Below are 13,767 nucleotides of genomic sequence, written 5' to 3'. Positions count from 1 at the left end.
GGATACTAAGTTGATACAAAATGAAAGTTGAGGTACTGTTTTGCAAGTTTTCAAAATTGGAGTACTAAGTTGAAACAACATATAAAATTGAAGTACTAAATTGTAATTTGCTCTTAATTTTTTATCATCCTCGTTGCTCCAGTTCCATAATTTCTCCTACTTTCCTTTTTTGTCACCACCAATTAAGTGTCAAACGAAAATTGACATGTCAGGTAGGGGTGGGCATAATAACCGACGCACCGAAAAACCGAACCAAACCCACCGTAAAAAAACCGAAAAAAAACCGAGTTGACCGAAAAGTCAACACCGTAAGAGAAAACTGAACCAAACCGTATATGGACAGTTTCGGTTTTGGTTTTATGCTCATTTAACCCGAACCAAACCGAACCAAACCGAGTAATTTTTTTAAAAATATAATTATATATTTTTATGCACATTTTATACATTTTTGTTCACATTTTATACATTTTTATACACATTTTTATTTTAGACCCTAAAATATATTTTATATAACCCTATGAGTTTAATATTATATATAATAATGTTTTAGTATATAATTTTAGTTATATCTTATATAATAAAATTAGTGTATTATATTTTTATATACTCTATAGTCTATAGTCTATATAATAATGTTTTATACATATAGAGTTATATATAAACTTAGTATATAACTATATAGTTAGTAACTTAGTATATAGTTGTATACATACTACAATAGTTATATATAACTATATAAGTAATCTATAATTATAGTAGTATACTAGTATATATATACTATACTAATTACTCTATAGTAGTTATATACTTATATATAGTTATAACTTATAACCCAAATTTGCCCAAACCCCAAACGAAATCTCAATCTTCCCAAACCCCAAACGAAACTCCAAATAAAATAAATTAAAAAAACCAAACAAATAGATTATATAATATATATAGTTACAAATTATAATCTTATATTAGATATAACTTATAACTTATAACCCCAATTTGCCAAAACTCCAAATGAAACCCCTACTACCCAAACCCCAAACGAAACCCCAATCTCCCCAAACCCCAAACGAAATGCCAAATAAAATAAATTAAAAAAACCAAACAAATAGACTAACAAATAGATTATATAATATATATATATATATAGTTACAGATTATAATCTTATATTAGATATAACCCCAATTTGCCAAAACTCCAAATGAAACCCCAATCTACCCAAATCCCAAACGAAACCCCAAATAACTAAAACAGAAAAAATAAAAAAAACCAAACAAATAGAGTAATACATAAATACTGTAATAGACCAAAAACAAAAGAACAAATTAAAAATCACAAAATCACTTAGAAATCACTCATCACTCATCAGACAGTGGCATACCTAAATTAAACTAATTAAATAATTAATAGTGTAAAGTCTGTAATATTAGAATAGAGTCAATAGAGTCAATACTCAATAAGTCAATAGACCAAAAACAAAAATAAAAAATGACAAAATCAGTAAATCACATATTCATTCAGACATTCACTCTCCAACCAAAAAAAAAGAAGACATTCACTCATCAAGTGATTCAAGTCATCAGACAAACCTAAAGAAATTAAGAAAGCAGGTTCTTAACTTTGTTTGGTTGGCTTGTAATGCCTAAAGAAATTAAGAAAGCAGGTTCTTAACTTTGTTTGGTTGTAGACTTGTAGTTATTTTTGTTGTTGTAGTAAACTAGTAACTTTTAAGTGTTAAGCATGTTGTATTTATTTTAACTTTTAAGTAGGTTCTTAATTTTGTTTTAAGTAGGTTGTATTTATTTTAAAACCGTGCATGCACCGAACCAAACCGTCTTTGCAATGGTTTGGTTTGGTTTGGTTTTTCTCTAATTTGTTCGGTTTACAACACCGAACCACACCGAGAAAACATTTATGGCGCGGTGCATGGTTCTCGGGGTGAAGTGAGCCGAACCACACCGTGCCCACCCCTAATGTCAGGGATGAATAATAAGGTGAATTGCAAGCTGGCGTTGTCTGGATCATAAGTCATTTCTAATTTTCTAGACCATATATATTGTAGCTCAAAGTAATTTTTGGCATTCCCATATGATCTGAATTTGAGTAACTTTCACGTGGTACTCATCGTAGTCATGGACCCATGGTCGTGGACCTCTGATTTTATTTTTTATTTTTTGGTACAAGTGGACTAGCTCTGAGCCTCTTGACTGTTCGCACTTAGCTTCTCTAGATCTTTAGGGCTGGTCGTGGTCTTCAGAAAAGTAGTACCAACTCATATTATCGATACAATAAATGTACTATTTTTACTCTTTATTAGAATCAAAGAGACGACTTTTTGGTCTTATAAATATAAGTGAAATGAGAGAATACGAAGAACATGTGGAATTGGAAGGCATCAATGTCAGACTTCCAAAGAAGGAAAGAAAAGAAGATATGCATGTACAGGAGTTGAGGGACTCTTGTCGCAGGAGGCAATAACGGATGGCACTTCAGCAATGTTCACAGCTTTGGCGTACTGTTTTTAGAGGCCGGTAATAACGCAATTATTACATGAAAAAAATGTATAAACAAGACACATATTCATGATTGTTTTCTTTTAGGATATTAATTTTGATTCGTATTAATAAATAACACATATTTTTATTTTGTATCAATTAAAGATCTTGTTTTATCTCAATTTTGACTCAATATTTGACCTATCAAAACTCCACCAAATTTAATAAACTTATACTTGATTTAAAGCTATGCATCTCCTCTTTATAACCATATAAAAATCACTCAAATCGGACATCTACAACTCCAAATAATTGGCCCAAAAGTAAGGTACCTGAAACTGTCCAGTCAGACCTTTGAAAAATCGGATAGTTTCGAATACCCTATTTTGGGATCGATTATTTGGAGTTGTAAAGATCCGATTTAGATTATCTTTATATGGTTGTAAAGAGGAGATGCATATCATTGGACTCAGTATAATTTTTTTGAATTTGGTAGAGTTTTGATGGGTCCAACGTCAGGCCAAAGTTGAGATAAAAACTAAAAAAAAACATGGTCCTTAATCGACACAAAATGAAAGTATGTGTTCTTTATAAACATAAAACAAAATTAATGTATTGAAATAAAACAACCATCAAAGTGTGTGTCCTGTTTATAAATTTTTCCCTTATTACAATCTAGACGGTCTAGACGGTTGGATGAAAATCTAAACAATTAACATGTCATTTTCTCTTGAAATAATTAATTAATCATATATCTATTGTAATTATTTCTTTCCCCAAATTATATAATATTATATATAAATATGTGTATGCCCGTCCTCCATCTTGAAAGAAATATATATAATGTAGCAAAATAATAAAGAAATATATATAAGCTATAAGTTTATAACCTAATAATTGTCCCTAAAGTTTCACCAATATAAAGGCAGTAAATTAATTTGTATCATCTTCTCTTTTTTAAAAATTGAACGTACTTATCTGAGAGATATAGTATCAAAGCTTGACTTTATCCAAATATAATTGTTTTAGCTAAGCATATGTAGCAGATGCTACATTGTTAATTAAATAGGCCCTATCAAGATGGTCGCGATCATTGATCAGATCATTTAACCACAAAAAAATGCGGATTTAAAAAACTGAATTTGGAGCTATGCATATAGAAGTTCAATTTAGATGATAACGAAATGACAGAACCGACGGTCTAGCTCGCTCACTCACACAGTCACACACATAATAGAATTTAAGTTTCATTAATTATTTCATCACCCAGATGACATCACAAGGTATGACCGTATGACACATAAGCGATTAATTAAGAAAGTAAATATATATATATATATGTATTAGTGATTAATAATAATAGCTAGTTCGGTAGCCTAGGTTTCGTAGATGATGTCCGGCCAGCTGTTTTGCGTTGACAAATTTGGTGGACAAATAAATCATGGCCTCGTGGATCGAAGAGAAATATATACAATTGCTGAGATTTTATCACATGATGCACATATATAGTTTATTTCGTTGCATTTATTAATTAATGCTCTGCTACAACCTACATATATATTATTCGGTGCGTCCCTTAGGCCTTAACCCTTTTCCATGAGGCTTTAACTGCATACATATGTATATTGATATATATAGTACTAAACTAACTAGTAGTTCCCTTCCTCAAATATTACCTACCTAAGCTACGTAGATAATAAGTTTTTGGGAAACTTAGAATACATTTTATTTTATAAGTTTTTTTTAGACTAAAATTGATAATTATTTAGAGTTTTAATTAAATTTTTTTATTTTTCTTCTTTGACGATTTTATGTTAGTTTTTAATTCCGAAATTTTGGATAGAGTTAAAAACTAACATGTAGCCTCTATAAAGCTTACTCTACACTTTAAAAAGGGAAATACCCTTCAAATAGGAAAAAATACCCTTTAAATCGAAGAAGAATTTTATTATAAATTAAATGACTTTATTATGAATTAAAAAAATATAAATTATTATAAATTAAAAAGATCTCTTTATAAATTTTAAAATACTCCCGATGTTCATCTAAAAATTGTTTTTCTAAAAAATCTAAGTGTAATTATTTCTAAGTTTTTTAAGAGAGAGAAATTTGGAGATTATGTTTGTCCTTGTAATCGCATATACAGTTAATTAGTAGTTTATGATTTAATTAGTACGTATATTACTACTTCTACAGTTCTACTACTATATAATATGTAAAAATAAAAAAATAAAAAATAAAGAAAGAGAAGAGAGTGTGGGTTTCATTTCATGCCTATATATAACGCTTCCAATACCCAAAACCCAATACCCAATTCTTGAGGGTGACTGAGGATTAATTGAGGAGAAGAAGAGCAGCTGGAGAAAAAGTAGTAGAAGAGTATATAATTAGAGAAGCGTAGGAACTTCTGTCGTTGGAGAGATGGCGCCAAATGCATGCAATTAATAAATGCCAATTGGGGCATATAAATAAATATGCAGTGGGCTTCATCTCTCCTCGACTGAAGCCCCTCAGCTTGATTCCATCCCAACACAAACATACGCCGACTGCCTTCTACAGGATCGATCGAAACAACCCAGCATCCTTCCAAGCTTCACAAAATTAGAGGTCAAGTAATTTTTTTTTAATAAATTTTGTTGTGTCTCAGTCTTAGGAATTGGATTATTAATCATACTATATATATATATATATATCTCTAATGTATTTATTAGTTAAGATTTTGTTTGTGGAAGGAATTAGAAAATATGTATGTAAACAAGTGTTCCAAATGCAGCTTAATTACTTGGTTTTTTTTCTCCTTTTTAGCTAGCTAGCTACTGATTAGTGATTGCTGTACGTATGGAAAAACGCATGGTGAGGGGTTCATTTCATCTTATGAAGACTCTTCAAGTTGAGGACTCAACCCGCCGCCGCCGGCCGGATTTCTTAAATCGATTGATCTACAGAGAAATTAACTACTTGTCCAGAGTTGGGAGGTTGACGACGAGATCGAGAGGATCTTCTCTTCACATGATTTATGTTATGAATTATTTAAACAAGCTTTTTTTGAAGAAAAAATATTCTAGCTGCAAACATATTTAAGCCAGCTATTGTTTGGGAATTAAATTTCTTAATTACGACTGTTCATCAAGAGAAATATTTCTTATTAGGGTACTTATATTAGTACTAATCCCACTTTGTCTTAATTAATTAAGAGAAAAAAAGATTTATGTGTACCATGTATATGGATAATTCCAAATAATTGTCGGCTGTCATTTCTCTTATCTTGTGGATGGTGTATGCTCCATTCAGCTCCAATATTGTCAAGGCAATTTTTCTTGCATTATACAATGATTTTGGAGGTATCAGATCTTATCATTCAATAAGATAGGAAACAGTAGCTAGGCTTTTTGGAGTTTTCTTTTCTAAGGTTGAGAGATTCTCTTTCTCAGGGTAGATTCTTTTTCCAGCACGAACCATTTGGTGTTTTTGTTTCGATCATTCTTTATGTGTAGACCGTAGGTGACAAATTTATATATATACATGATTAATGTCATTTTAGTCTCAACCCCTATTATATTTGTATCAGTTTGAACTTTATACTTTTAATTTGAAAAATTAAGAATTTTGACTGTTCGTATGACTAATCATCTCGGCATAACGACAAGTCACACAAGGCTTAACATCATGTCGTTTGGGCCTAGACCCAAAAGCTACGCCCCCGCTAGGCTCCGGCCTCCTAGGCCTTGACCTTCTAGGCTCCGGCCCCATAGGCTCCGGCCTCCTAAGCTCCGGCCCCATAGGCTCCGGCCTCTTAGGCTCCGGCCTCCCAAGCTCAAGCCTCCCGGGCCCCCGGCCCGTGTCAACTCACTCGGATCCTCGAGACCGGTGCCACGTGGCGCTCCTACAGTGCAAGTCACCACAAAGGACACATGTCGTCACCGGATTGGTTGACACTCTTCCAAAGGTACTATAAAAGAGGTACCTTCTTGTCACAAAAGGACAACTGAAATCATTATTATACTATTCACTCACTCTGCTCTCAGATCTCTCTGAACACTGACTTGAGCGTCGGAGGAGCTTTGGCCGGCACCACACCGGTGCCCTTCCCGCTCACTTTTGTGTACCTGTGCAGGGTGCTCTGGATATCATACTCTCTCATTACTCACCAGTCGGACCCAGCTACCCGTTCCTGCCCCACTTCGACGTGTCATCCGCTCAGTGGTGGGTCAACGGGCCTACGTGGTTCGACTCGACGTTGACTGCTCTACCATTTTTAGGCATCAACATTGACTTTTTTTTTAATTTTACCAATTGAGTTTATTCAGTCAATTTATATATATTTCATTTAAATTTAACAGAAAATTAAGAAAAAAAAATAGTACATAAGGAAAAAATGGTAAAATCAAAATGAAATGGACCATTTTTTTCTCAAAAAAGACCCTACGTGATTGGCACATAATTCTATGCAAATGAAAATTTAGATAAAAATAAGTAAATTAATTGACAAAATTAAAAAAATCAAAATTTTTAATTTTTTAAATTAAAAATTTAAAAATTAAATTGATACAAATATAATCTTCTAAAAATTAAAATGACATTAATTCTTATATATATATTATCCAAAGCTAATCATGGAGGGTAGGTGGGAACTGTCAAATAGCTAGGAGCCTAGGAGTGTAGTACTGATGGAAACATACCCCAGCAAGCTTGAATATTATCGAAAAAGGCAAAGCTTTTTAGATTTTTGCTGTAAAATGTGGAGGCATTGGGAGAATACTTGCAAAGAAAAGGGGAAAAAAAGGACACATGATAGCACGCCCAAATGTGGACCAAGAGCTAACCAAGCTACGTTGGAAACCATTGGACAGAAACATTTAATATTCGTAATTTGTATATCCAAAACATTCCGAGGGTGGTCACTGGTCAGTTTGTTCTTTTTTTGGCTGAGTCATTCATTTGGTTTTTTATTTTGGGTTAATTTCAGTTTAGTATCTCAAGTTTATTTTAAATTTCAATTTAGTACTTTATATTTAAAATTTTGTAATATCATACTTCATCTTTCCAATTTGTTGCAATGTCATACCTCCGTCAGTATAACTGTTAAGAGATCTGTTAAATGTTGATGTGACACTAACATGGTACTTTCACAATGTTGACTAGATGTCACATAGTCTGACAACAGGCTATGTCATGTCATGTGGCATAAAAATAATTAAAAACCTAAAAACGTGGTACATCATACCACATAATTATTTTTAAATTTTTGGATTTTAAATTATTTTTTATATCACTTGGCATGATGTGTCATATTGTCAGACCACGTGACATCTAGTCAACATGGTGGGAGTGCCACGTAAGTGCTACATTAGCATTTAACAAATTTCTTAACAGTCATACTGACGGATGTATGATATTGTAACAAATTAGAAAAATGAGGTATGACATTGCAAGATTTTAAATATGAACTACTAAATTGAAATTTAAAGCAAATTTGTTATTTTTAATTCTGGTATGACATTGCAAATTAACCCTGTTATTTTTTTAATTTTAAGAATAGAATGCCACGATCTGCTATTCCGCTCCATATATATATATATTTTGAAAGTTAATCATGAGGGTGGGTGGGGAACTGTCAAATAGCTAGGAGACTAGGAGTGTAGTACTAATGGAAACATACCCCCCCCAACAAGCTTGAATATTATCGAAAAAGTGAAAGCTTTTTAGATTTTTGCTATAAAATGTGGAGGCATTGGGAGAATACTTGCAAAGAAAAGAAAAAAGGACACATGACGTGATGCACACCGAAATGTGTACCAAGAGCTAAGCAAGCTTCTTAATTTGTATATCCAAAACATTTTTGGACGGTCAGTTTGTACTTTTTTTGGTTGAGTCATTCATTTGGTTTTTTTTTTTTTGTAAGAAAAAAATATTCCAAAGGGCCGAAACCCAAACCCGAATTGGGGCATGAAACCCAACTTTAAAGCAGAGCCCAATATCCGTACATAGAAACGCCAATCACGTTGTATAAGAATATTTTGGGATCCGCAAGTTGATGATTGTTTCGCTTTGATAAAACTTGTACGATTTCTGTCTCCATTACACATGCACGCGTGCATTTGAATTATTCTGATGCTTAGAATCAAAATGGAACAGCTAAAAACTTACAATCAAGTTGCTCCAGGAACTAGTAAAAAATGGAATGGCAATATGGCATCGTGGGGGGGCAAGCAAACGATTTCCAGCCAAATATAATAAACCTTTTTTTTGGTAACATGGAGGGCCCGAGCCCAAAAAAAACAAAAACTACACAGGCCACGAGCTAGGAGATCATTATATAAAATAAAATGGTCACTTTCCAGAACGTTTTTGAAGCAGACCCCCAGTATGGCTATGACTATGAGTAGTTTAAAAAGTCGAAAATAAAGGCTTAGAAATGTAGGAGCAGATTGATCGATCTCGAGGTGAAGAAAATCACTAGCTCTTGTTCTAAACTGAAAGATTCACAAGTTCATTAACAAAAGCATAACATGGATAGAATCAGACAAGTTTTCTTTGGATTTCCCCCTTGAAATATACATCTTGCAGTACTCCTTACAGTTACACCCAATCATCAGTCTCAATACACGTTTCAAATTGCTGGACCATGGCAAATACAGTATCAACAAATTTAAAAGAAAAAATATAAGTAAAAGGGAAATGGTGGGCTAACCTACAAATCAGCTAATTGGTACATACCATGTCATCATACCAGGAAGAAATCTAGCTCAGTGAGTGATATAATTCCACCGAATCCATCACAGCCTTGCCTCTCTATAAATCAGAGGTATGTGCATACTTTCAGCTATTTTCTATTCCAACCATAAGAAATACCATTTCCCTGATCATGCTGTGTATTCCATCATCAAGTATAAACTAACCGAACTGGAACCGGGAAGCACTTCCACAAACAGTTTCGAATTCTCGTCATTTGCACTGTTTTGATCGGAAATTCTCGTTTGACAGTAGAGAGCTGATCAAAATTTCTAGTCTTTTTGCTCCAGGACTAGGCCTGAGGACTGTAGTATTACCAATAGCAGAGCATGGATCAGACCCATTTTCCCTTCTTCCTGTGCACCAACCACCAGGAACAAGCATGTCTGGACCCCTAAACAACAGCTCAGAATCAATTTTGTCAAGTACTGGATCATCTTGGTGAAACTTTCTTGCAAAGGGAGCATTGCTGTCAATCATCCTTTGCATGTCTGCAAGGTTGAGGTGGTGAGGATGTTGCTTGGGAGGGTTGTCCCATGTTATGAAATGTAGGTCAGTATTCACAGTTGTGTTGCGGAACTCTTGAGCATTACAAATGACAGTGTGGAAGTATCCTTCAGGGGACGATATAAAGTTTGCATAATACATGAGAACAGTTCGAGGTAGGTTGTCCCATCCCCATATGCAGTAATCAATAAAAGGCTTTGAAAGTGCCATCCAAGCAGAACCTATGAGAGAAAGCAGACATCTGGTTAAAACAACACTCATTGCATTAGCATGGTTCTGAATGGTACAATCTATGAATAATTTTCAAGGGATTCTGTAAGGGTGGGTGGGAGTTGGAAAGGAGAAACCACTGGAAAATTGACGGGAAATTGGAAAATTTCATTAAGAAACTACATTTTTGAATATCCAAAACCTACAAAGGCAAAGGTCAGGGAAGTGTACCATGATGCTAAAAGGAACTATAATCGGGTGGTTGGTGAACTCTTTATAAAATCTGCAGAATCGGGACTCAGTCAGGTGATTAGCTCCCTAGAGGACTTTTAGAATTCAATGCTCCTAAGGAGAGGTGAGGATATATTTTCTTTAAATCAGGGGCCATTCCTCAAGTTATTAATATGTTTCCTGATTGTAGGCAGGCATATTGATAACATCCTAATTGCAGACAACATGAACTTTTGATATCTAGAATATAAGAAAATCTCCAGTGTTTGTAAAGATATTAACTTAGTAAGTGAAAATAACAAGCATATCATAGGTAAGAGACCGGAGTTTAATAATCAAGCAACACATAATCAGATTACACAACTAAATGCACTTATGTACCATTGCCAATACATTGATCAAGGTACATGAGCTATTTTTATTGCCTAATACAGAAGAATGGCTTTAAATGCACATACGTATTATAAGTTCAAAACAGGGGTAAAGGAAAAGAAAATTTCTTCTAAAGAATAATCAGTTCCTTAACAATATTATATTCTGATTGACAAACCCATTTACCCTCTAAATTCACATCCTAAATTATGCTTTGAAAATAATGGCAATTAATAATGTCAAAAGATATGAGGCTATGTCTTTACATGAAGAAGAGGCATGAAACACCTAGGTAAGATCGCATGACATGTAAGAAGGTATAGCCCTAGACCCCATATTCTTCATGACTAGAGTTTCACAAAAGAATCCCAGATCAATTCATTTTAACTAGTTACGGAGAAAATAGAAGGCCAGGACTCATAGCACCTTTGGCCCCAGAAAAATATCTAAATCTTTAGAGCCACAAAAGACAGCAGATCAACACACAACCACCAAAGCTGAACTTAGGATGCAAAATCACAAACCAAAGGCTGTCATAAGTTGACAAAAACTCATTATCATACTGCATTGCATTTGAACACACAACAAGCAACTTTCTGTAATGACCAAATAACCGTTTATTTCAGTACCGAGTCTCAAATCTATAGAATACTAAACAAGTTCATCAAGTGAAAATCCAAACAGAAAAAGACAATAGTTTCCATTCCTAAAGATATATGTATATTGTATACATTTAGGTATTTTTCTAATGTTATGGGCTTTTAGTTCCTCAATTTGGTTTATTAACATAAAAGGAACTTCTGCTTATTTTTCTAACACATGATATTCTATCTTTGCTCTGATGTCCTCAAACTAAGTCCTAAATGATTTGTTATCCCATCAAAGGAGTAAAACATAACCTGATTACAAAATAAGTATAAGCATGTATATCAAATTTTGCACCTGTAAATAGTTTGAAAGCTGTCGGCACACTCCTCCTCTGTGTAACCCAAAAAACATCAGTTTTCTTTGTCATATACAACCCCGGATCCACAATTATGGGTTTCGCCCTTTGATACCTATAAACACAAAGCATTACAAAAGCAATGAGACAACTTTGAGTCACTCAAAAAGGAAAAAAAAGGAAAATATACACAACAAATAAAATGGGAAGTTATACATACTCTTTCCACCCAATGTTGCTCGTGTGATCGATGAAATTGAGATCGCGCGGCAAGTAGGAGAACGTGTGCAGTAGATCTAATCAACAACAACAATGAAAACCCAGTAAGCAATTAATCGAATTCGAAACAAAACCAACCAAAACAGACCAAAATCCCAAATCAGGTTCCAAAAATCAAAACCCAAATAGACCCACCATCCTGAGTAATAAGTGGGTAATCGGAAGCACTGAGATTGATAAACCAATCCCAATCGCCGCCTTCCCTCAACAAAATGGCCGCAGCGTGAAGCGTGTTGGCCACCATAGTCGGACCCCTGTAAGTGACGAGATTGGCCTTGGTGATCATCTTAACATTCCCGAACTTAACAAAAACGGGGTGGGTAGAAACGTAATTTTGCAGATCCAACCGCTCCTCGGGCGGCGACTCGAGGTCCAAGTGGACCACGTAGCGGTTGTGGGGGTGATAGAGGGCTTGGAGGGTCCGTTTGAGCATTTTGCCGTCGCCGTTCGAGCCGGAGATGAAGTAAGCGAAGCGCGGTGGGGGTGGGAGGTAGGAAACGGGTAGTGGGTGGAGCTTGGATTCGATGAAAACGGAGCTGGAGATGGAAAAGGAGCGGTAGAATGGAAGCAAAGGTGTACCGTCGGGTGAGGTTAAGGTGGTGAGGAAGAGGAGGAAGAGAGAGACAATAGAGCCTATCGCTAATGGGAAGATCCATTTGAGCTCCATGCTTTGGTGGTGCCTCAGATGCATGTAATAGCTCTTCAGCTTCTTCATTTTTTTCAGCAGCTCCAAATCTGAATCTCGAGCTCTGACTCTCTCTTGTGAACTCAATTGAGCAGTTTTCCTGAGTTTGTGTTATTGGGAAGGAAAGTGAGGGAAAGTGAAAGGGTCTATTTTTGGTGGGTAGGAGCCAGGAGGAGTTGATTAAAAGGGTGACTTGGTTCTTTAACTTCTCTCTCAGCTTGAGGTGTAAAATACTAAAATTTGAGCTTCAGTTTGAGTTTGAGTGAGTGAGTTTGTGTTAAAAGGGGTTTATAAATAAATTGGGGTTGGGAGGCGTGAGAAATTGAGAATTGAGATGGGATTGGATTCGATTAATGGTTTTGTACGTATAGTACTGGAGAAGGGTCACAACTCACAAGGGACAAGGAACCATGAAGTCTACACAACATTCGTACGTCTACACTCATCTCGCCGTAACTGCAGGGGTAGGCCGTAGGTGGACTACAAAGTTACAAATTACAGCATATTTGCTTTTTCTAGAATAGATTTCAAAGGTTTCAATTCTAACATGAATTTAGGAAAGAATTTAGAGCTAGATTACCAGATTAAGGTTTTAGTGTTCCATTTTTTGGGTTTTCTTGTTGGCATTAATTGTTGTTTTTTCTTTTGTTTACTTTTTACTATATATTTAGTGTAGATTTTAGCTTTGACCAAAAGGAAAATGCAAAAATCAAGATATGTAATCAAAAAGGTAATTTTCAACTTTTACTATGATCATCGGGTCTTTTGCATCAAGCTCAGGGTCAACCAATACCATAACTTCAAGTGCAAACCCTCTTCAAGTAAGTTGATCTCTTATAATCTTGTTTATTCAGTAGAAAAAGGGGATTTGTTCAAGTTGTGTATTTAAGTAACAAGTATGTTCTGCCAAGAAAGATGAGTATCTCATTTTATATGTCAAGAGTTTGAATCATAATGTTCACATTGATTAATTAACAATCTAGTATAAACTATATATATGCAGCACGTACAGTATAAAAAGAGTTCACAATAGTTGGAAAATACCGTTGAATACTTGAATCCATTGGCAATATAATATTGGTGCTTGGAATGGTGCATAATTTACCAAAAGAAACAAAAAAGATTAATTTATACAGTATAATGATCATTGAATTCAAGAGGCTGCTTCGAATACTTTTTTTACTACATTTTGTTGTGAACGTATTTCAGTGTATTATTGTATTTTCACTTCTCTTAGAAAAAAACTCCAAATTAATATGCATAATCTTTTTCTTAATCGAAAATTTATATATAAAATATATAGGGTTTTTTTTTTTTC

The 13,767-nt window shown here is 34.5% G+C and overlaps 1 protein-coding gene across 1 annotated transcript; it reads right to left on the bottom strand.

The window, feature by feature from the left end:
- Positions 1–8,959: 8,959 nt before the first annotated feature.
- On the bottom strand, positions 8,960–12,718 carry LOC147288615 (Core-2/I-branching beta-1,6-N-acetylglucosaminyltransferase family protein). Its single transcript, XM_086240268.1, has 4 exons — positions 11,900–12,718; positions 11,706–11,781; positions 11,485–11,600; positions 8,960–9,950 (listed from the first exon to the last, which is right to left on the bottom strand). The coding sequence occupies exons 1-4, from the start codon at positions 12,477–12,479 to the stop codon at positions 9,436–9,438; spliced, it is 1,287 nt and encodes a 428-aa protein (XP_086096394.1). The 5' UTR covers positions 12,480–12,718; the 3' UTR covers positions 8,960–9,435.
- Positions 12,719–13,767: the final 1,049 nt, after the last annotated feature.

Source organism: Dryas octopetala, chromosome 4 (assembly GCF_963921425.1).
Source record: "Dryas octopetala chromosome 4, drDryOcto1.1, whole genome shotgun sequence".
NCBI classification, from domain to species: Eukaryota; Viridiplantae; Streptophyta; class Magnoliopsida; order Rosales; family Rosaceae; genus Dryas; species Dryas octopetala.
This window is presented reverse-complemented; position numbering and strand designations above follow the sequence as displayed.